The sequence below is a fragment of the Theropithecus gelada genome, chromosome 10, assembly GCF_003255815.1.
Source record: "Theropithecus gelada isolate Dixy chromosome 10, Tgel_1.0, whole genome shotgun sequence".
In the NCBI taxonomy this organism is placed as follows: domain Eukaryota; kingdom Metazoa; phylum Chordata; class Mammalia; order Primates; family Cercopithecidae; genus Theropithecus; species Theropithecus gelada.
In genome coordinates, this window is record NC_037678.1 from 50,766,613 (window position 1) to 50,791,098 (window position 24,486).

The 24,486-nt window shown below is 47.7% G+C and overlaps 1 protein-coding gene across 2 annotated transcripts; it reads left to right on the forward strand.

Moving 5' to 3' along the window:
• Positions 1–1,025: 1,025 nt before the first annotated feature.
• SALL4 (spalt like transcription factor 4) lies at positions 1,026–19,718 on the forward strand. Of its 2 annotated transcripts, none has more exons than XM_025399716.1 (4): positions 1,026–1,270; positions 11,285–13,615; positions 14,517–14,797; positions 17,745–19,718. In XM_025399716.1, the coding sequence occupies exons 1-4, from the start codon at positions 1,141–1,143 to the stop codon at positions 18,162–18,164; spliced, it is 3,162 nt and encodes a 1,053-aa protein (XP_025255501.1). In that variant the 5' UTR covers positions 1,026–1,140; the 3' UTR covers positions 18,165–19,718. The 2 variants fall into 2 exon arrangements, with proteins under 2 accessions (XP_025255501.1, XP_025255502.1); XM_025399717.1 differs by having other exon boundaries at positions 11,285–12,304.
• Positions 19,719–24,486: the final 4,768 nt, after the last annotated feature.

The following is a 24,486-nucleotide window of genomic DNA, read 5'->3' on the forward strand; positions in this document are numbered from 1 at the left end:
CCAGGCATCATGTGTCAGAATGATACAATCACTTTGAACGATACACCTTTTCTGTAATAATGTGTGTATTGCAAAAAAAATTCCAGTAGTGATTAGTAACAACCAGATACTGTGACCGTGCCCCATTACCATTCCATGGGAGATGCAAGAGCATTGTCTCAGTAATAAAATATGATGTTATCAGGCATTTATGGCTCCTGGGGGAAAAAATGCAATTGCTTGCTGTTTTGATATTATCTCTGACTATGCTTGCTTATAATTTGCCATTTCTAATATTTAGTAGCCAGTCATTTTGAAATTAAAAAAAAAAAATCAAGGTTCGCATCGTAACCACAAACCAGTCTTTGTGAACAGGAATCCTGGAGGCTATTAATCAGCTTTTAAAAGAGGTAAGTCACGGTGGTGGTGGAGTAATCTGAAATTTTGGAAGTTCCGAGCTCACTTTAAGAGTTGAGATGGGTGGGAGGGCCGAAAACACCACCATTCATCATTCTTCAGTTATCTCGAGACTCAACTTAAACATTTGTAATCAAAAAGATGGGAGGGGACACGGGTCACATCTCAGGTTTGGGGGAGTGTGTGTGCGTGTAGATGTGAAAACTGAGCCAAAATATTCCAGTGTGAAGAGACCTCCCTTCTCGGCTGGTGGACATCAACCTTACAAAGTAATCTTTGGAGCATACTACCAAACACACCCGTTCCAAAACTTTTACTTACGCTCCTACTTTTTAATAAGTACGCATTTCCCCCCATTTTCTTCTCCTCTCCAAGGACTCAGATAGTTGGAGCGAGGATGGGTCCCCCTCTGATTTCGTCTCCGCCCCAGCCAATCTGAGCCCGGATGCTAATTAGCTGCGCTCCCCTGATGAACACGCCTTTGTCACAAGTAGGCCCGGACTACAAAGCCCAGAATGCCTCGCCCCTCCCTGATCAATGAGGGCTTATTTAAATGATCTCTGAGGTCTTGGACCCAGGCCAATCAGCTGTCAGGGCTCATGATAAATCGCAATGCATTATTGATAATAATAATTACTGGGACATGCGCGTTCCGGCCGAAGGGGGGTAAATTTCCCAACTCCAGGAATTTGTGGCGGAGAGGGCAAATAACTGCGGCTCTCCCGGCGCCCCGATGCTCGCACCATGTCGAGGCGCAAGCAGGCGAAACCCCAGCACATCAACTCGGAGGAGGACCAGGGCGAGCAGCAGCCGCAGCAGCCGACCCCGGAGTTTGCAGATGCGGCCCCAGCGGCGCCCGCGGCGGGGGAGCTGGGTGAGTGGGGCTGGGGCGCCCGCCCGGGGAGGGGAGCTTCCCGGACGTACGCGGGATCCTCGAGGGCGCGGGCTTCGGGGAGCGGGCGGCGTCCAGCGCAAATTCAGGAACCGAGATTTGGGGGCTCAGTGCCCGGGAGGAGAGGTCGCCTCCTCTCCCCACCACCCCGCCTTTTGCACGTTTCCCACTTTTTTCTTTTCCACTCTTGTGTAAGTTTCACCCCCAGCTTTCTCCCCTTATTATAAAATTGACCCCCACTCGCTCCTCCGTTCTCCTCGCTCCCGAAAGGTTCCCTTCTCCTTGTCCTCTGCCCCTCACTTAACTGGTCCCACTCCCCTCACTGGTGTTCCCCCCCTTTCTTGTAACTTAGGTCCCCCTCCCTCGCGTCGCTCTCAAAAGAAAGAACCCCGGGGGATCCTCACCCTCTCCACCAGCCCGTGGGGGCTTTTCTTGGAGGCTGGAGGAGGGGCGCACCCCTGGAAGACCCCCCGGAGGAGGACGATCTGTTGCACGCGCCCCTCCCGGGCCAAGTGGGGGGAGGGGGCGCGACCTCTCCCACCCTCAGGAGCTGGGGTGCGGGCCACCCGCGCTGCGCAGGGGATTGGAGGGAACGGAGAGGTGGGGGAGGAGGGCTCAATGTTTCCCTTTAAAATTTTTTTCTTTTTTGGTTTTCGCCTTTTCTGCCCGGGCTGCGCCGCCTGCCGATCTTCGCCCTAACCTTTCGGGGCCTGACCTCCAGCCATCTTTGATTTCCGACTTCCTAAAAATAACCGCGGCAAGCCGGAGGGTGCGAGCCCCCAGTGGCCGGGGTGGCGGACGCGCGGCAGCCCCGCTGGGGTGCACCGGCCTCCCGTTTTGCGTGGCTTTTCTGGAGCGCTCGGCTTTCCACATTTGCGCCCTGGTGTGAAAGGGGAGAGGTGGGGGGCCAGGGCGAACTCCCGCGGCTGACCCGGCCCACGCTTCCGCGGCCAGCGTTTCCCGGATCGAGGGGAGTTCGGGACTCCAGCCGCGCCGGGAGCGGCGGGGCCAACTCTGTTCCCACTTCATCACTTCACCGCAGAGGTTTTAGGAGCGAGGCGGTTTCCCACTATCTCGTCTCCATCCCGGCCCGCCAAATTGTCGCCTGATAAGTTTTTAGCGTGCGCGTGGGGGGAGGGGGGATTTGTAGCCTCCTCTCCGGCCTTGTTCGTCGCTGCGCTCCCCGCCTGCTTTCTAATTTCCCTGCAGCAGACGGGTGTGCGCGGTAACCCCGGAGGACTCTCAGAGCCTATCTCTGATGCCCGGGGTTTCCCGAGAAGACGGTCGCCACTTTTTGGCTTCCGTACCCTCCACCCTTTTTGTCGGAGACCGAATGTAATACATTTCCCAAGTAGGTCAATAGAATCCCCCGTTTAACATTTTTCCAGGGCAAATTAAAAGGATCGACTTGACGGAGGGGACGGCTGGGCGTTTTCGGGGCGCCGGGTGGTCAGCGCAACGCGCACCCGAGGTCCCAGGCGCCTGGAGGGACTCTCTTTGTGCCTTGGTTGGGGGCGGGGTGGGGTGGGGGTTGAGGGGAGCGTGAAGGCTTCGTGGTCTGGCCCACCTGGAACAAAAGGGTTAACCCTCAGCCCGCCTGCTTCCTTCGGAGAGGAGGGGCGAGCTCCTGGCTCTGACCCCTCCCCTGGTCCTACGCTGACCTCCCCTTCCCCCTTCATTTTGGGTGGGCGCACACACGTGGGGCTTTTGGTGGTGTTTGGCACCTTTAGGGAGGGAAGCTTGTTACGGGAGGGCTTCTGAAATTAACGATGTTGGAGTTTGGAATCAGTCAACCTGAGCTGAGCTAAGACCTCAGGCCTGGCCGTGCGCTGCCACTGCGATTTGGGAGGGAGGGGAGTTGGCTATTGATCACCAGGGTTGTCGCGGACAGCCCACCCGGCCTGCGCGCGGGCGCCCCCTGGAGGCCCAGCTTGAAGCATAGCCCTTTGCTGGGAGGCGGGGTCCCTTCGCAGGTGCTGGCTCACACCTGGTGGATGGGACCGGTTGCGGGGGTGAATGGAGAGTACTGGGCTGGGCCAAGGATGGGCACCCCAGGGGATTCGTGCCGGTCGCCTGCGTGATCGCCGTCTGTGCCCGCTGTTCTTTGCCAAGTCTGGAATTCTTGGTAATAACTCCTGGCGGCTAGAATGTGTTTGCAGAGCCTCCAATTTCTTCCTTGGGACAGAAGGTTGTTTTCCCAAGCAGTGCGTTTGTAATGGCTGCGTTTGGGTTGTTTGCATTTGATCTGCCTAAAATTATATAGTTAGACATATAATTCAGACATATATACCTAACTTGGATGTATATGTCTCACATGATTTTTTAGAATGCAGATTGAGCTGGTCTTATTTTGCAAAGCCATTCGAGAATACAGTTTTCGAGGGAGGAAAATGACGTCTGGCGATCAATTAACAGATCAAAAAATCTGCAGGTGGTCGCGGGGCTAACACTACATACAGGAAAAATTAGCATTTTCTCAAAAGAGTTTCAAATGCCCTTTGTGCTAAACTGGATTACAAACATCAACGATTAGGATTCCCAAGTTTCGAACGACTTCTATTTCCAATTACTCACCAAAATGACCCAGGCTGGCTAGAAGGATTTTGAGGTTAGTTAACGTTTCAGGCCAGCTTTCTACGTTAGATTTCATCTGGGTTTCCCATAGGGAGAGAAGCTACAATTTGCCAAACAGCTCCTTTTGTTGAATACAAATGTGCAGTGCACAAGCAAATGATACTTTGTCATTCGTGCTGCTGTTGGTGAGTTTCCTCCTGGGCTGTGGGTTGGGGAACCATCTTGGGAGGCAGAAGGCAGTTAGCATTTCCTTTTTTTAAAATGTGAAGTTTACGTTGATGCCTAGGAAGTCAGGTTTTAGAATGGGATCCGCATTCCAGTGTGGCTGTGTGACTTTCAGCTGTGTAACCTTGAAGCCAGCTTGGTGTTTTTTTTTCTCTGAGTTTTTGGGCTCCTCCTCTATATAGTGGTGACAAAATGCCCTGTTTAGATAATTTCAACTGTAGAAGGGCTACTATGAATTGGGAATGTGATCAGTACTAATTTTGTTCAAAATACCAAAATGTTTTTATTTGTGTTTATTGTGTCAAGATGGTGTTGAGCTGCCAGTTGAGGCAATTTAGCAGAAACGGCAGTGTGCTGCCCGCCAGACACCTGGCTGGGGACTTGAGTGCGCTATCTTGAATTCAAGAAGTTAAAGACCAAAATTGATAGTCATATTTTTACTCATTTTAAATTGCAGCACCTGTTTGAAATGGCTTTGCCTGTGTTGTCTTGTCCTGCTTCATGTCCCATGGTGCCTTGTTCTACCTCGCCCCAGAGTTCAAGGAACTGTTTTTTTTTTTTTTTTTTTTTTTAAATAGCCTTAGGCCAGTTGGTGATGTGATGAGATTTTCTTTTTGGCATCTTTGACAAGGGAGCCATGATTGGTGCTTGGCGGGTTGGGTTTGGTGGCTTCTCTTCTGCCATCTTAAATGTTGGGATGTGTCTTCACGTGGTTTAGATGAAGAGGTCCCAGAAATAAAACAAAGTCGGAGTTTGGTTGGCTTCTCTGGGTTGTACTACCCTGGAAAAATGAATGGCGAAAAGAGTTCCAGAAGTTCTCTCTTCCTCATCACCTTTAGCCTACAGTACTTTTGACTATTTTTTTAAATGTCTAAACATTTTTAAAAGCCACTAAATCCAGATAAGAACTGCATCACCAGTCACCGCAATCCCCCCCAATCCCCGCCCCAACGAATTGTATGTCTGTGTCAGGTTTTGTTCAGGGGGACTCTGGAGACAGGCGACAAAAACCCCTGCCCTGATGGAGTTTACAAACTTGCCTGATCTCTAGTTGGGGCAGAGTGGGACACTTCCCTAACCTTGGAAGCAAAAAGAGGTCACACGCCTTAGTGCCTAGGAAACTTTCTTTGAGCCATTTACTCTTTTTTTTCCTCTCCAGCAGAATCCCTGAGTTTTGGTTCAAGGCTGTTTGAAACTTTGCCTTTTTTAGATGTTAACTAAGTAGAAACTTAAAGTCTAATTTGCCTTCTATGACTTGAGTTGAAGGCTTTTTGACTGCTAAAATTAAACTGCTAAAGAGGCACTTTTCTTTCAACTGGTTAAATACTTAAGAAGGCACATAATTTCCTTTTGTTTTTTGGTAAGCAATTATCCTGGGGGTGGGGGAGGGCAGAAGATGTGTGCTTTACATAATCTACTCATTGTAGTTCTTTAAATGTAGGAATGAAAAAAAGATAAGCTTGAGTCATAATGCTTTTATCAAGATATACGGGTTTTACTTTTTAAGCATTTCAGTGTCTCCAGAATTTGATTGGTCACTAGTAGATGAACTTTCTTCCTATACAATAGTAAGAGTATTTTCTATCCATTTGGCAGTGATTGAATCTAAGACCCCTGCTGGGTTTACTGCATTCTTCCAACTTATTGGATAACTAGATGCTGCAAGATAACATTCCTAAAATTCGGGGTGGGGGTGGGGTGGAGAAATGGAAGAGCTAGTTGCTGTGTAATCCCTCTGAACTTTGCTTTTTTTCCTTTGGGGTTAACTTAAGCATGTCCAGCAATTGTTCATAACAGAATCTTCTTACTCCTTGGCAAATACAGTTTCGGTATTTACCAGTGGCGGCCTGGATGTAGTAGAAGCACTTTTTACTGCACAAGCAAACAGAGCTGCTCCTGTTTTAAGACTCAAGTGGGATGTTGCTGGTGGAGGCTACAGAAGAGGCGAGCTTGTGTATACAGCAAAGGCAAGCTGGTATTCAGGCTGTAAATCACTCTTGGGAACTGCTGGATCCTTCTAGGGGAGGGAGCTTAACCTTTTTTGTGCCATAGATCCCTTCTCGGTGTAATGTATAAAATACATAGACGACCAAGGAAATAAATTACATTGAAATATAGTCATCAAAAATGAAAACATTTTTCACTTAGTAATATCAGCTACTTTATTAATACAATAAATAACAAGATCTAGTAGCCCGTCAGATAACAAGAATTTCCAAGTTGTAACAACTTGTAACACTGTATGAAAATATTTGTGGTCTCCACTGATGACAAAGTCACAACTATTAATACCACTGTGGTATGTTCCTTATATTCATCATTGAACGAAATGTTGAATTTTAGTTCAGCTAAGTGAAAATTAGTATTTTTTTCTTATCTAATTTCATAGACCCCCTGTTTAAAAATGCCTGTTAAACAGAACATGTATATTTTCATGTGATAATTTCTCATGACATATATATTTTCACATGTGATACATTTCAAGTGATATTTTCACCAATGCTATGAAAACATTTTATTGATATTACAGTGGTTTGTGACCTTCCAAAGGATGTAAATGTATATAATATGTTTGTGATGTTAGAACTTTATAAGGGGGGAGCTATTAGGGAAAAATAACTTAAAAGCCTCCATAGAGGGGCAAGATGAAAAAGTTTCTCCCATAGAGGGGAGAGACTGCTCTAGAAGAAACGATTAGGAATTGGGCCACTCATTTTAGTGCCGTTAAATAGTATTTAAGTCACTTCTATCTTCTAACTAGCAAGCAGTATGTCATCTTGAGCCACTTAGTTCTGAGCCTGTTTTCCACATCTGCAAAATAGAAACAAAGGAGCTTGTTTGATTATCTGGCTATGAAGATAAGTGACTGGGCTGGGCGTGGTGGCTCACGCTTGTCATCCCAGCACTTTGGGAGTCCGAGGCGGGCGGATCACGAGGACAGGAGATCGAGACCATCCTGGCTAACACGGTGAAACCCCGTCTCTACTAAAAATACAAAAAATTAGCTGGGCGTGGTGGTGGCGCCTGTAGTCCTAGCTACTTGGGAGGCTGAGGCAGGAGAATGGCGTGAACCCGGGAGGCAGAGCTTACAGTGAGCCGAGATTGCACCACTGCACTCCAGGCTGGGCGACAGAGCGAGACTCCGTCTCAGAAAAGTGACTTAAGGCAAGGGTATCTAATCTTTTGGTTTCTCTGGGCCACATTAGAAGAATTATTATCTTGGGTCACACATAAAAGACATGGACACTAATGATAGCTGATGAGCTTAAAACAAATTGTAAAACTATCTTACGTTTTAAGAAGATTTATGAATTTGTGTTGGGTTGAATTCAAAGCTGGCCTGGACCTGGGCTGGACAAGGTGTAAGACAAGGTACCTTAAGGTGTAAGAGTATGAAGTATGTTTTTGTTCTTGCTTGGAGAGGTTGGTGGTGGTTAGCTTTTGGCCTCTAAAAAGCAGAATGGAGTGGTTAATGTTTTTGCATGGGCTTTATTAAAGGTTTTTTTTTTTTTTTTTTTGAGAGACAGTCTTGCTGTGTTACCCCGGCTGGAGTGCAGTGGCACAATCTTGGCTCACTGCAATGTCCGCCTCCTGGGTCCTGGTTCAAGCAATTCTCCCAACTCAGCCTCCCGAGTAGCTGGGGTTACAGCGATGTGCATGCTATCACGCCTGGCTAACTTTTCTATTTTTAGTAGAGACAGGGTTTCACCACGTTGGCCAGGCTGGTCTCAAACTCCTGAACCCAAGTGATCCACCCACCTTGACTTCCAAAGTGCTGGGATTACAGGTGTGAGTCACTGTGCCCAGCCTTGGTCTCCTTTATTTCTGGAGGCTATAAAGCGTTCGCTTTTTCTGCACCCTAATTTATTTAACCAAAATCTTACGACCAAGGTGCATCCATTTTTGTTGCTGTTTGTTAACATGAGAAGTGCTGCAAGGAATATCCTAAATCCTTGCAGCATTATCCTAAATCCTTGCAGGAATATCGAGGAAATTCCTAAAACGGGAATTGCTGGGTCAAAGGAAAATTGTACTAAAATGAAGATGTTGCCAGATGACTTGCTGAAAGAGCTGTATCCATCTATACACTCCTACCAGTAATACGTATTTCCTTCCCTAAGAAGAGAAACTGTTTTAAAAAGTTTCACTTAACATTCTTGACACATAATTGTCAAAATTGCTTTTCTAGAAAGATTGTGCCGCCTAACACTCCCACTTAGTACTGGTTTCCAGTCTTGGGAAATCATACAGATAGATACTATTTATCTGAGAGTTGGTGGTTCCCAGGTAAACAGTTGCCAGGGTTCTGGGAATTGACGAGCATTTTTATCTTGATCATTGAAAGGAGGCAGATTCGCAGCGGTATTGGGGCTTAAGGAGAGTTTGTGCTACTGGAACTCTACCTGGAAGTAGCAGCATCGCACTGCATCCTAACACTTTCAGAGCAACTTCTGGAAGTCCTAGAAATAAGACAGGAATGGGTGGTCTACTCCCACCCCTTCCTAACCAAGGCAACCTCCCAGGCTCTCCTGTCCCACCTTAACATCTCTGAGAGGAAAGAGAGAGTTGCAGTCTTAACAGAAGAAACATGATCAGAAGGGTACAAATGAAGGGTTCCAATAGAGGGTGTGAGAACTGCATGTCTGGGGTTTAATACTGGCTCTGCGGTTTACTTGACATGTTACCTTGGGCAAGTTCATGTCCTCTGTGCCTCAGTTTCCCCTTCTGTCAAATAGGGTAATAGTTTCTATTTCAGAGTTGTTAATATAATAACATACATTGTTTAGAATCATACCTGGCCACATACAAAGTAAGTGCTCAAAAGTTATCTCTCAATAACTTTTGTTATGTTGCACAAGTCACATTATTTCTCAGAGTCTCTGTTTTTCACATCTTTATTTTTTCATTGTTTATTTATTTATTTTTTTGAGATGGAGTTTCGCTCTCGTTGCCCAGGCTGGAGTACAACGGCGCAGTCTCAGCTCACTGCAACCTCCGCCTCCCGGGTTGAAGCAATTCTCCTGTCTCAGCCTCCTGAGTAGCTGGGATTACAGGCATGCGCCACCACGCTGGGCTAAGTTTGTATTTTTAGTAGAGATGGAGTTTCACCATGTTGATCAGGCTGGTTTCGAACTCCCGGCCTCAGGTGATCGCCTGCCTTGGCCTCCCAAAGTACTGGGATCACAGGTGTGAGCCACCGTGCCCGGCCTTTTTCTCATCTTTAAATGGAGCTGATATTTAATAGGATTGAATGATTACAGTGTGGGCATCTGTGGGTACAAAATCTGAATTATAGGAAGATAATGGGGCTCATCTTTTCACCATTGGGCCCCCAACCCCTGCTTTGCGCACAGTAGGAGGTCAGTATTGTGGAATGAGAGGCATTACATTGTTTTATTGTAAGGCATTGTTCTCCTCAGTCCTGGTTGAATCAGTAAATCCAGGCATCTGATCATCTAATCACGAGGTTGTCATCTCGTGATTATGCGTGCTCAGTAGGCATTCTTAGGGATGAACCCACTTGCCTATCAAAAACTACCTGTTATTGGTAGGCAAGGCCAGGTTGGCCCTGGCCAGCTTTCTTAACTCTGGCAGGCCAGACCTGCCCATGGATATTGTCTCTTCCCCTGACCCACCCCCAGCCTACACATACCTTGCAAGACTTCATATTGTGACCCAGTCTGAAATAAGTAAAGATTAAACCAGTTTGTTAAGGCCATGCTTCAAGATCAGTCCTTCCTGGAAACCTGTTGGTGGACTGTGCTGTCAAAAGTCCATGGATTTGGCTGGATGCAGTGGCTCATGCCTGTAATCCCAGCACCTTGGGAGGCTGAGGCAGACGGATCACTTGAACCCAGGAGTTCAAGACCAGCCTGGCCAACATGGTGAAACCCCATCTCTACTAAAAATACAAAAATTAGCCAGGCGTGGTGGCGGGCGCCTGTAATCCCAGCTTCCCAGGAGACTGAGGCAGGAGAATAGCTTGAATCCAGGAGGCGGAGGTTAGTGAGCCAAGATTGGACCACTGCACTCCAGCCCTTCCTGGCCTTTTCCTTGTGCATTTGTACTTTGTTTGTTTGTTTGTTTTGTTTTCAGACAGGGTCTCACTCTGTCACCCGGGCTGGAGTGACTTGACTTCCCAAGCTCAAGCAATTCTCCTGCCTCAGCCTCCTGAGTAGCTTGAACTATATACATGGACACCGCCATGGTCAGCTGTTTTTATCTTCTTATTTTTTTGTAGAGACAGGGTCTCACTGTGTTGCTGGTTTCGAACTCCTGGCCTCTCAAAAGTGACCTCAAAGTGCGGGGATGACTGGTGTGAGCCACTGCACCCAGCCATGTTTGTACATTTCAAACACAGGTTTTGTTTTAAGCAAAATGGTCATGTTGTACATATTGTTGCGCAACCCATTTCTTTCACTTAATTTCTATGGCGTACAGAAATTCTGCATACTTCTTACACTATGGGTGGGTGGGCAAAAATTTACTTCTTTGCTGCTGTGAACGTTTCTGACAAAACAAACAAAAAAACCCAGATCATTGTAGGCTTGTGTGAATGTCTTCTGTGGTTTAGATTCCTAGGCTCAGCTGCAGGGTCTGAGGTATGCCTGTCTTTGTCCTGTGGCCCCAGGCTCCATTGATATCTTGGCGATGGGGTATACCGGAGAGGACAGCGGGGAGGTGAGATCAGTGAAGTAGTCTTCGCCAGGCGTCTTGTGTAAAGGACGCTGGCATCTGGCTAAAACGTAGTCCCAAGTTCGGAGTTGCAATGTGTAGGCTGGCACTAACCCTAAAGTAAATAAGCCCCAGTTACAAAAGAAATTCAAGGATCAGCGTGTTTTTTTTTTTTTTTTTTAGACAGAGTCTCAAAAAAAGTCTGTTGCCCAGGCTGGAGTGCAATGGCGCGATCTCGGTTCACTGCAACCTCCGCCTCCTGAGTTCAGGCAATTCTTCTGCCTCAGCCTCCCGAGTAGCTGGGACTATAGGAGTCCACCACCATGACTGGCTGATTTTTCTGTTTTTAGTAGAGACAGGGTCTCACCATGTTGACCAGACTGGTCTCGAATTCCCAACCTCAGGTGATCTGCCCACCTCAGCCTCTCAAAGTGCTGTGATGATTGACGTGAGCCACTGTGCCCAGCTCCCCCCATATCTTTTACTTGGGCAGAGTCCTTAGCTTTTTCTCTCTTGTTATAGGTGCTCCAGTGAACCACCCGGGGAATGACGAGGGGGCAAGTGAGGACGAAGCCACAGTAAAGCGGCTTCGTCGGGAGGAGACACACGTCTGTGAGAAATGCTGTGCAGAGTTCTTCAGCGTCTCTGAGTTCCTGGAACATAAGAAAAATTGCACTAAAAATCCACCTGTCCTCATCATGAATGACAGCGAGGGGCCGGTGCCTTCAGAAGACTTCTCCAGAGCTGTACTGAGCCACCAGCCCGCCAGCCCCAGCAGTAAGGACGGTCACAGGGAGAATGGCGGCAGCTCAGAGGACGTGAAGGAGAAGCCGGGCGCGGAGTCTGTGGTGTACCTAAAGACAGAGACAGCCCTGCCACCCACCCCCCAGGACATAAGCTATTTAGCCAAAGGCAAAGTGGCCAACACTAACGTGACCTTGCAGGCACTACGGGGCACCAAGGTGGCGGTGAATCAGCGGAGCGCGGATGCACTCCCTGCCCCCGTGCCTGGCGCCAACAGCATCCCGTGGGTCCTCGAGCAGATCTTGTGTCTGCAGCAGCAGCAGCTACAGCAGATCCAGCTCACTGAGCAGATCCGCATCCAGGTGAACATGTGGGCCTCCCACGCACTCCACTCAAGTGGGGCAGGGGCTGACACTCTGAAGACCTTGGGCAGCCACATGTCTCAGCAGGTTTCTGCAGCTGTGGCTTTGCTCAGCCAGAAAGCTGGAAGCCAAGGTCTGTCTCTGGATGCCTTGAAACAAGCCAAGCTACCTCATGCCAACATCCCTTCTGCCACCAGCTCCCTGTCCCCGGGGCTGGCGCCCTTTGCTCTGAAGCCGGATGGGACCCGGGTGCTCCCGAACGTCATGTCCCGCCTCCCGAGTGCTTTGCTTCCTCAGGCCCCGGGCTCGGTGCTCTTCCAGAGCCCTTTCTCCACTGTGACGCTAGACACATCCAAGAAAGGGAAGGGGAAGCCCCCGAACATCTCCGCGGTGGATGTCAAACCCAAAGACGAGGCGGTCCTCTACAAGCACAAGTGTAAGTACTGTAGCAAGGTTTTTGGGACTGATAGCTCCTTGCAGATCCACCTCCGCTCCCACACTGGAGAGAGACCCTTCGTGTGCTCTGTCTGTGGTCATCGCTTCACCACCAAGGGCAACCTCAAGGTGCACTTTCACCGACATCCCCAGGTGAAGGCAAACCCCCAGCTGTTTGCCGAGTTCCAGGACAAAGTGGCGGCTGGCAATGGCATCCCCTATGCACTCTCTGTACCTGACCCCATAGATGAATCGAGTCTTTCCTTAGACAGCAAACCTGTCCTTGTAACCACCTCTGTAGGGCTACCTCAGAATCTCTCTTCGGGGACTAATCCCAAGGACCTCACGGGTGGCCCCTTGCCCGGTGACCTGCAGCCTGGGCCTTCTCCAGAAAGTGAGGGTGGACCCACACTCCCTGGGGTGGGACCAAACCATAATTCCCCAAGGGCTGGTGGCTTCCAAGGGAGTGGGACCCCTGAGCCAGGGTCAGAGACTCTGAAATTGCAGCAGCTGGTGGAGAACATTGACAAGGCCACCACTGATCCCAACGAATGTCTCATTTGCCACCGAGTCTTAAGCTGCCAGAGCTCCCTCAAGATGCATTATCGCACCCACACCGGGGAGAGACCGTTCCAGTGTAAGATCTGTGGCCGAGCCTTTTCTACCAAAGGTAACCTGAAGACACACCTCGGGGTTCACCGAACCAATACGTCCATTAAGACGCAGCATTCATGCCCCATCTGCCAGAAGAAGTTCACCAACGCCGTGATGCTGCAGCAGCATATTCGGATGCACATGGGCGGTCAGATTCCCAACACGCCCCTGCCAGAGAATCCCTGTGACTTTCCGGGTTCTGAGCCAATGACGGTGGGTGAGAACGGCAGCATCGGCGCCATCTGCCATGATGATGTCATCGAAAGCATCGATTTAGAGGAAGTCAGCTCCCAGGAGGCTCCCAGCAGCTCCTCGAAGGTCCCCACGCCTCTTCCCAGCATCCACTCGGCATCACCCACACTAGGGTTTGCCATGATGGCTTCCTTAGATGCCCCAGGGAAAGTGGGTCCTGCCCCTTTTAACCTGCAGCGCCAGGGCAGCAGAGAAAACGGTTCCGTGGAGAGCGACGGCTTGACCAACGACTCGTCCTCGCTGATGGGAGACCAGGAGTATCAGAGCCGAAGCCCAGACATCCTGGAAACCACATCCTTCCAGGCACTCTCCCCGGCCAATAGTCAAGCCGAAAGCATCAAGTCAAAGTCTCCCGATGCTGGGAGCAAAGCAGAGAGCTCCGAGAACAGCCGCACTGAGATGGAAGGTGATAGAGCTTTGGATTTAACTTATGTCCATTTTGGGCTCAAGGTCATCAAAAAGGAACCTGGGTTGAACTTTACAAACGGAGAGTATGACTTGAAGCAGCCCCTTCTATAGGGCAATTAGCTTTTCTGTGCTTCTGGGTAGAGGGCAATAGTAACTGCCACTATCCTAGTAACGAACATGCTTTTTGTTTATGGTGGTCAATGCAAAACGGGTATGGACAGCATCATACCTTTTTTGTTGGTTTTTATTTTTGTCTTTGAGCCCCTTGGAACATAGGGGTAGTCTTTCTATTTTGTTATAGTTTTTTTCTTTTTGTTTCTCCACACTGATTCTGTATACGGATGTCTTAAGAGTATGTTTGAGGAGGTGGCCACTGCTTTTTGACCACTGAAATAAGCCATGGTTCCCTGACTCTGAGGCCCCACTGCCTGATGTAATATTCACAAATTAACCGCTCTTGAAGCAGGGAAAGATGAACCCATTTTAAATGCACGTATCTACTGAGAGGTGACTGTTGATGTCATTAATGGTAAAATAAGGGAAAAGCTGTATCATAGAATCAAAGAAAGATGGTGTCTGGGCATATACTTTAAAGGTAGTTTCTTATGTAGAAATTTGAACTTAAATTAGATATGTGTTTATATGTTGCCCATACCTTAAAAAAAAACCCAAAGTGGTACCTTTTCCCAAGCATTTGAGGCTTTCTTCTTTGCGCAGATAAACAATTCAAAGGAAGGTGTTAATTTCTGTTAAGGTGCTTTCAAGGTGTTAATTTCTTACAAAGCCAGCTCCAGACTCTCAAACTAGCAGGCAGTTATCTGTAAAGATCTCTTTGGCTTTGAAGAGAAAGAATGAATGTTGGATGATAAAGGTCTGGCATTTTCCCCTCTGTGTACTAGGTCGGAGCAGTCTCCCTTCCACGTTTATCCGAGCCCAGCCAACCTATGTCAAGGTTGAAGTTCCTGGCACGTTTGTGGGACCCTCAACATTGTCCCCAGGGATGACCCCTTTGTTAGCAGCCCAGCCACGCCGACAGGCCAAGCAACATGGCTGCACACGGTGTGGGAAGAACTTCTCGTCTGCTAGCGCTCTTCAGATCCACGAGCGGACTCACACTGGAGAGAAGCCTTTTGTGTGCAACATTTGTGGGCGAGCTTTTACCACCAAAGGCAACTTAAAGGTGGGTTTGTGTGGGCTTTCAGCAGGATGGGGGCTGGGCGCCGAGTGTCTTCTCCTTATTGGCACAATCCGTGATGAGTTCTTCCATCCTTCCATTCCTCCTTTGGGAGGCCGAGGTGGGAGGATTGCTTGAGTCCACGAGTTTGAGACCAGCCTGGGCAACATAGGGAGACAACGTCTTTACAGAAAAAACAAAAATCAGTTGGGCGTGGTGTTGCATGCTTGGGTCCCAGCTAATTGGGAGGCTGAGTGGGGAGGAGGTAACATAAGGAGACCCTGTCACTACAAAATAAAAATTAGCTGGGCGTGGTGGCATGCGCCTGTAGGCCCAGCTACTTGGGAGGCTGAAGTGGGAGGATTGCTTGAACCTGCGGTTTCGAGGGTGCAATGTGAGCTGTGATCACACCACTGCACTCTAAGCCTGGGCAAGAGAGTAAGACCCTGTCTCTTTTTTTTTTTTTTTTTTTTTTGAGACGGAGTTTCGCTCTGTCGCCCAGGCTGGAGTGCAGTGGCCGGATCTCAGCTCACTACAAGCTCCGCCTCCCGGGTTCACGCCATTCTCCTGCCTCAGCCTCCCGAGTAGCTGGGACTACAGGCGCCTGCCACCTCGCCCGGCTAGTTTTTTGTACTTTTTAGTAGAGACGGGGTTTCACCATATTAACCAGGATGGTCTCGATCTCCTGACCTCGTGATCCGCCCGTCTCGGCCTCCCAAAGTGCTGGGATTACAGGCTTGAGCCACCGCGCCCGGCCGACCCTGTCTCTTAAGAGTTTTAAACTCTTACGAAGCTGAAAAGGGCTAGGCACAGTGGCTCACGCCTGTACTCCCAGCACTTTGGGAGGTGGTGGTGGGAGGATCACTTGACCCCAGGAGTTGAAGACCAGCCTGGGCAACATAGCAAGATGCCATCTCTACAAAAATTAAATTCATATAAATAAAAAAAAAAGAAGCTGAAAAGGATTTCAGAATTTGAAAGCCAGACAGGAAAAATAATTAAGGAAAGCAGCCAGATGCTAATAAGGTCCCTTCTTTAGCGGAAGCCTCGCCTACCACCCTAGATTAAATAGCATCCTATTTCCACCATGGCCTTCTGTAGCTTTCCCAGCCAGATACATTTTTCTCTGTAGCAATTATTAGACATTGATGTTCTATATATTTAGATGTCAACTGCATCAGGGTATGGTCTGTTTTGCTCTGTCACGCAGGCTGGAGTGCAATGGCACAATCTCGGCTCATTGCAACCCTCTGCCTCCCGAGTTCAAGCAATTCTCCTGCTTCAGCCTCCCGAGTAGCTGGAATTACAGGCACCCGCCATCATGCCCGGCTAATTTTTATATATTTTTTAGCAGAGATGGGGTTTCACCATGTTGGCCAGGCTCGTCTCGAACTCCTGACCTCAGGTGATCTGCCCGCCTCGGCCTCCCCAAGTACTGGGATTACAGGCGTGAGCCACCGTGCCCTGCCCACAAATTGTTTTTAACTGAAATTTTTACTTAAATAAGTATAGATTTTCACTGGACTTTTGAAAAATAATACAGAGATGTCCTTGTATGCTTTGCCCAGTTTTCCTCATTGGTAGCACTTTGCAAAACTGTAGCATAATCAAGATACTGACATTGTTACAATCAGCATATTCAGATTTTCCCATTTTACTTCTACTCAGGTGTGCATGTTGTGTACTCTACAGTTTTATTACCTGTGTAGGTTTGTGCATTTTAAAAATGTGAACTCTAGGCTGGGTGTGGTTGCTCATGCCTGTAATCCCAGCATTTTGGGAGGACAAGGTGGGAGGATCACATGAGGCCAGGAGTTCGAGACCAGCTTGGGCAACATAAGGAGATCCAGTCTCTACAAATAAAAATAAATTAGCTGGGCATGGTGGTGTGCACCTGTAGTCCCAGGTACTCAGGAAGCTGAGGTGGGTGGGTCTCTTGAGCCTGGGAGGTTGAGGCTGCAGTGAACTGTGCCACTGCACTGTAGCCTGGGTGACAGATTAAGACTCAAGAAAAAAAAAAAAAAGTTAACCCTGGCACTTGGATCAATGCCCAGCATATAGTAGGTTTTCACATAGGTACACCCATGATTGGTGGAGCAGAGACAGTTGGAGACTATAACCCCATCTTGGTTGCTCTGGGGAGGAATGCTCATTAGGTGATATAAGAAATCTGATTTTCTAAATATAAAGTGCAGACTTAAGATGGTTTGATTTACAATGGTATGAAAGTGAGATGCATTCAATAGATATCAGACTTTGGGTACCCATACAACCATTCTGTTTCTAGTTTTCAGTACAGTATTCAATCACATGAGCTATGAGCTAATTTTTTTTTTTTTTGAGACGGAGTCTTTTGCTCTGTCACCCAGGCTGGAGTGCAGTGGCATGATCTTGGCTCACTGCAACCTTTGCCTCCTAGGTTCAAGCGATTCTCGTGCCTCAGCCTCCCGAGTAGCTGGAATTACAGGCATGTGCCACCATGCCCGGCTAATTTTTGTATTTTTCATAGACAGGGTTTCACCATGTTGGCCAGACTGGTCTTGAACTCCTGACCTCAAGTGATCTGCCCACCTCGGCATCCCAAAGTGCTGGGATTACAGGCGTGAGCCACTGTGTCATGCCTACATGAGCTATTTCAATGCTTTATTATAAAACAGTCTTTGCATTAGATGATTTTGCCTAACTGTAAGCTAATGCAAATGTTCTGAGCGTGTTTGAGGTAGGCTAAACTGAGCTATGATGTTTGGCTGGTTAGGTGTATTAAATGCATTTTAGACTAAGAATATTTTCTACTTTCAGTGAGTTTATCCGGGCATAACCCCACTGTAAGTCGAGGATCATCTATATGTTAAAACACTGGGTAGAATGAAATCCATATGCAGATTGATTCTTGGCTTGCCAGTGAGCTTCAAATCTCTATTTTGATAAAAACCTTTCTGTCCTGTTCCCGTAGGTTCACTACATGACACACGGGGCGAACAATAACTCAGCCCGCCGTGGAAGGAAGCTGGCCATTGAGAACACCATGGCTCTGTTAGGTACGGACGGAAAAAGAGTCTCAGAAATCTTTCCCAAGGAAATCCTGGCCCCTTCGGTGAATGTGGACCCTGTGGTGTGGAACCAGTATACCAGCATGCTCAATGGCGGTCTGGCTGTGAAGACCAATGAGATCTCTGTGATCCAGAGTGGAGGGGTTCCTACCCTCCCTGTTTCCTTGGGGGCCACCTCCGTTGTGAGTAACGCCACTGTCTCCAAGATGGATGGCTCCCAATCGAGTATCAGTGCCGATGTGGAAAAACCAAGTGCTACTGACGGCGTTCCCAAACACCAGTTTCCTCACTTCCTAGAAGAAAACAAGATTGCGGTCAGCTAAGCAAGGGAGAACTTGAGTGGAAGGAGCAATGCAGACACCGTGAAATCTCTAGAATCTGCTTTGTTTTGTAAGAGCTCATCTCCTCCTGTTTTCTTTTTCTTACTGATATGCAAATGATGTTTACGATGGTTGTGACCACAACCTCAGGCAAGTCCTACAATCACAATTGTTGCTATGCTGCTTTGCAAAAAGTTGAAAAAATAAAAAAATTCATACCAAAACAAATACAGACTGTTTTTTTTGAGATGGAGTCTCGCTCTATCACCCAGGCTGGAGTGCAGTGGTATTGATCTCGGCTCACTGCAACCTCCCCTTCCCGGGTTCAAGTGATTCTCCTGCCTTAGCCTCCCGAGTAGCTGGGATTATAGGCGCGTGCCACCACGCCTGGCTAATTTTTGTATTTTGAGTAGAGATGGGGTTTCACCATGTTGGTCAGGCTGGTCTCGAACTCCTGACCTCGTGATCCACCCGTCTTGGCCTCCCAAAGTGCTGGGATTACAGGTGTGAGCTACCATGCCTGGCACTTTTTTTTTTTTTTTTTTTTTTTTTTATTTTGGAAAGAAGCGGGTCTTGCAAAGTAGCTTTGTTACTTGTAACAGACGTATACATAGAACCTTTGTACAACCTAGAATGACTTTTTCCAAAGACTTACCTATTTCAAGGTAGAATTGTTGGAACTTACTGAACAACAGTGGAAAAGACAACTACACAGCCTAATTGAGGGGAGAGGGGTACTGTATACTTATATGGTAACTGGACGCGGGTAAAAGGACAAGGTCTGTCATCTCTTTAGGGACCTGTTTTATATGCCCCAATCCTGTCCCCATCTTGTTTGTTTTTTTTGAATGTACTTAAAAAAGGAACAACAACAAACTAGGGTTGTAGAATTATAAAATTGCTTCAACCTTAGAAACTTAAGTAGGAGGCCCTCAAATGGACTTAACGTTAGTCCTTAGGGAGTCAATGTATGTGTTGCTGCTTATTTAAATAAAGTTCAGTTGGAGCCCCGAGAGTGCCAATGTTTTCCCCACACCTCTTAGATGCCTTCCTCTTCCCGAACCCCAGAAGAGGTGGGCACCTGAGCGGGGAATCTCAGGTGACTTAGTTTGCCAGTGCCTACTCTATTGAAGAACTGGGTTTTCATGCTCGAGGAGAAACTCGTGGAAGGGCGTGTTTCCCATCACAGGTTCACATACTGATTGTTTTTGTTGAATTTCCTTGGTGCGACTTATGCCAAGTAATTATGAAGATTTTTTGTTTTGTTTGTTTTCTTGCTGAATATTTCATGAAGGCTACGAAGTTAGAACAGGCAAGTCCTGGGTGTGAAAGCTTTAATTTATCTACCTCATTTATTTTTTATTTTTTGTAGCCATAGTGTCTGTTTTCCTATTTTAAGACCGCTGAAGTATTCCCAGGCCCTGTCTAAAACCTAAGAGTTGATGTATTGGTGGGAAGAGGTGAACGTTCAAGATGATTTTGTGATGCCTTTTTTTGTGTAGTTTCCTTTTGTATACGTGATACTGAGCAAACGAAACATTGCTCTTGGTTTAACAAGAAGGGAGAAAGAAAAAAAAAACTAACTTCTGGGAGAAAAGTCTTTCCCCTCTATGTGGAAGGTCCTGATGGAAATATGCATCCAAGACGAATAGCCAAAGTGTTGTTCTTCATCGTTGCACCTGACTTTAGGATCCCGCCCCCCCCCCCTTTTTTTTTTGCCAAGTTGTGCCTTTCCTTCTGGAATTGTAAGTGAACACGATAATAGTACCTGTTTACACTGTGAAGTGGATATTGTTACAGAAAACACACCAGTGGCTTTCTCACTGTTGAGCTAATAATGCCTTGTGAATGTATGATCCACGGAGAAACCCCTGTAGTTGTACCTGCTGATGCTGTCTGTCTGTTGGAAAATAAATTTTGAATGTTTTTTTTTTTCTCACCCAGGTGTATATGGAAGTTTTTCTGGTACTTTCTGTTCTATACCTGAGAATGTTTACTTGACAATCACTTCCAGCTGCCTCGTGACACTCTTGTTCCTACAGTCAAAAAGATGCAGACGTGGTTATGTCCATGCTTGCCTCACTTTTCTTTTCTTTCTTTTTTTGACAGTTTCCCTCTTGTTGCCGCTGGAGGGCAATGGCATGATCTTGGCTCACTGTAACCTCCGCCTCCCGGGTTCCAGTGATTCTCCTGCCTTGGCCTCCCAGTAGCTGGGATTACAGGCATGCACCATCACGCCCGGCTAACTTTGTATTTTTAATAGAGACAGAGTTTCACTATGTTGGTCAGGCTGTTCTTAAACTCCCGACCTGAGGTGAACCCGCCCACCTCGGCCTCCCAAAGTGCTGAGATTACAGGCATGAGCCACCATACCCGGCCTGTTTTTTCTTTTTTTAAGACAGGGTCTCACTCTTTCACCCAGGCTAGAGTGCAGTGGTATGATCTCAGCTTACTGCAGCCTTGACCTCCCAGGCTCAAGGGAGTGCACTGGCTCGATCTTGGCTTACTGCATCCTCCGACCTCCCAGGTTCAAGCAATTATCCTGCCTCAGCCTCCTTACTTGGGATTACAGGGGCCCGCCACCACACCTGGCTAATTTTTGTATTTTGAGTAGAGATGGGGTTTCAGCATGTTGGCCAGGCTGGTCTCGAACTCCTGGCCTCAAGTGATCCATCTGCCTCAGCTTCCCAAAGTATTGTGATTGCAGGCACGAGCCACCTTGCCCAGCCTGTTTTCTCCCCTCTCACATACTTCAAACATCTTTCCAAGGTAAAACCCAATTCCGGTTAATCCTTTAACATACCTGCAATTATGTAACAATGATGTCTAGTCATCCAATACTGCTGGTGTTTACCCATAAACTTCCCTGTCACTCAGGCTGCAGTATAGTGGCATGATCACAGCTGACTGTGGCCTTGAGCTCCTGGACTCAAATGATCCTCCCACCTCAACCTGCAGAGTAGCAGGCACACACCATCACTCCCAGCTAATTTTTTTTGGCAGAGATGGTCTCACCATGTTCCCCAGGCTGGCCTCAAGTGATCCACTGGCCTTGGTCTCTCAGAGTGCTGGGATTACAGGCATGAGCCACTGTGCCTGGCCTCGTGAGCTTTTTTATTTTGTTTTTGATTGCCTTTGGGGTATTTCTTTTCTTACACTTAAGTTCATTTCCAGGGTAAATTCCTACTTGGGATATCAGGGAAAAAGATTATCACTGTTTTTGTGTGTGTTTGCTGTTTTCTGTAACACTGTGTGTGTGTCTGTGTGTGCGCGCGTGCGCACCATTCCTCTCGGCCTTAATCTTTGAAGTCAGTTCTAAAGGGTAGATTGTGATTGTACCTATGCAGATAGATTATACCCACATAGTGTGATCATAACTTTGTTTTGTCAGTTACTGACCACATGTACAACAATAGTTCCATAAGATTGTAATACTAATTTTTACTCTACCTTTTCTGTGTTAAAATACGTTTATAGATCGGGCATGGTGGCTCACGCCTGTAATCCTAGCACTTTGGGAGGCCGAGGTGAGCGAATTACCTGAGCTTAGGAGTTCGAGACCAGCCTGGGCAACACGGTAAAACCCCGTCTCTACTAAAATGCAAGAAAGTAGCCAGCCATGGTGGCGTGCACCTGTAATCCCAACTACTCAGGAGACTGAGACAGGAGAATTGCTTGAACCCAGGAGGTGGAGGTTGCAGTGAACCGAGATCATGCCATTGCACTCCAGCCTGGGCGACAGAGCGAGACTCTGTCTCAATACAAAAGAAAAAATAATTAAGTACCAATTACTTTTTTAACGTCCGCCTCCAGGTTCAAGTCATTCTCCTGCCTCAGCCTCCCGAATAGCTGGGATTGTAGGTGCACGCCATCATGCCCAGTTAATTTTTGTATTTTTAGTAGAGACAGAGTTTCACCATGTTGGTCAGGATGTTCTCAAACTCCCAACCTCAGATGACCCACCCGCCTTGGCTGCCCAAAGTGCTGAGATTACAGGCGTGAGTCACCACGCCAGGTCCAAGAAGACATCTTCCGTTTTGTTTTGTTTTGTTTGAGAAGGAGTTTCGCTCTTATTGCCCAGGCTGGAATGCAGTGGCGTGATCTTGGCTCACTGCAACCTCCTCCCAGGTTCAAGCGATTCTCCTAACTCAGCCTCCCAAGTAGCTGGGATTACAGGTGCCTGCCACTATCCCTGGCTAATTTTTGTAATTTTAGTAGAGACAGGGTTTCACCATGTTAGTCAGGCTGGTCTCGAACTCCTGACCTCAGGTGATCCACTTGCCTCAGCCTCCCAAAGTGCTGGGATTACGGGCATGAGTCACTGCGCCCAGCAGACATCTTCCTAATATAAAAATGCAGCTGGGCACGGTGGCCTACAGCTGTAATCCTGGCACTTTGGGAGGCCGAGGGGGGCAGGTCACCTGAGTCGGGAGTACAAGACAAGCCTGACCATCATGGAGAAACCCCGTCTCTACTAAAAATACAAAATTAGCCGGGTGGTGCATGCCTGTAATCCCAGCTACTCAGGAGACTGAGGCAGGAGAATCGCTTGAACCCGGGAGGCGGAGGTTGTGGTGAGCCAAAGTCGTGCCATTGCACTCCAGCCTGGGCAAAAAGAGCAAAACTCCGCCTCAAAGGAAAAAAAAAAAAAAGGTAAGGCAGTAGATCTAGCTACAGTAACTGAAGTAGCTACACTAACCAACAGATTTTCAATGCAGACAAGACAGTCTTCTATTGGAAGAAGATGCCATCTAGGACTTTCATAGCTAGAAAGGAAAAAACACCTTGCTTCAAAGGACAAGGTGGCTCTTGTTAGGGGCTAATGCAGGTGGTGACCTTAAGCTGAGGCCATGCTCGTTTACCATTCTGAATATGTTAGGGCCTTTAAGAGTGATGCTATTCCCGGCCGGGTGTGGTGGCTCAAGCCTGTAATCCCAGCACTTTGGGAGGCCGAGACGGGTGGATCACGAGGTCAGGAGATCGAGACCATCCTGGCTAACACAGTGAAACCCCGTCTCTACTAAAAAATACAAAAAACTAGCCGGGCGATGTGGCGGACGCCTGTAGTCCCAGCTACTCGGGAGGCTGAGGCAGGAGAATGGCGTGAACCCGGCAGGCGGAGCTTGCAGTGAGCTGAGATCCGGCCACTGCACTCCAGCCTGGGCGACAGAGCGAGACTCCGTCTCAAAAAAAAAAAAAAAAAAAAGAAAGAATGATGCTATATCTACTCTGCATGTGCTCTGGAAATGGAATAACAAGGCCTGGATGATGACATATCTCTCCTTGTTTTTGTTTTGAGACGGAGTCACCCAGGCTGGAGTGCAGTGGTGCGATCTTGGCTCACTGCAAACTCTGCCTCCCGGGTCCATGCCATTCTCCTGCCTCAGCCTCCTGAGTAGCTGGGACTGCAGGTGCCTGCTACCACCCCCAGCTAATTTTTTGTTTTTTTTTTTAGTAGAGACAGGGTTTCACTGTGTTAGCCAGGATAGTCTCTTGACCTCGTGATCTGCCTGCCTCAGCCTCCCAAAGTGCTGGGATTATAGGCGTGAGCCACCACGCCCGGCCTTGTTTTTGTTTTGAGATGGAGTCTTGCTCTGTCACTCAGGCTGGAGTGCAGTGGCACTATCTCAGTTTGCTGCAGCCTCTGTCTCCTGGGTTAAAGTGATTCTCTTGCCTCAGCCTCCTGAGTAGCTGGGATTTCGTATTTTTAGTAGAGATGGGGTTTCACCATGTTGGCCAGGCTGGTCTCAAACTCCCGACCTTAAGTGATCCACCCGCCTCAGCCTTCCAATAAGTTCTGGGATTAAAAGCGTGAGCCACCATGCCCAGCTTAGCATATCTGTTTATCGCATGATTTACTGAATATTTTAAGCCCACTGTTGAGACCTACTGCACAGGAAAAAAAAAAAAAGATTTTTTTCAAAAATCACTGCTGCTCATTAACAATGCATCTAATGCATCTAATGCATCTGTCAAGTGCTCTGACGGAAGTATACAAGGAGATTAACACTGTTTTTCATGCCTGTTAACACAACATTCATTTTGTCGTCAGGATCAAGGAGTGGTTTTGTTACTTGTAAGGGGTCTGGATCCAGACCCTAAGGGAGGATTCTTGGATCTTGCGCAAGAAAGAATTCAGGATGAGTTTGTAAAGTGAAAGCAAGTTTATCAGGAAAGTAAAGGAATAAAAGAATGGCTAGTCCATAGACAGAGCAGCCCTGAGGGCTGCTGGTTCCCTATTTTTATGGTTATTTCTCAATGATATGCTAAACAAGAGGTGGATTATTCATGCCTCCCCTTTTTAGACCATTTAGGGTAAATTCCT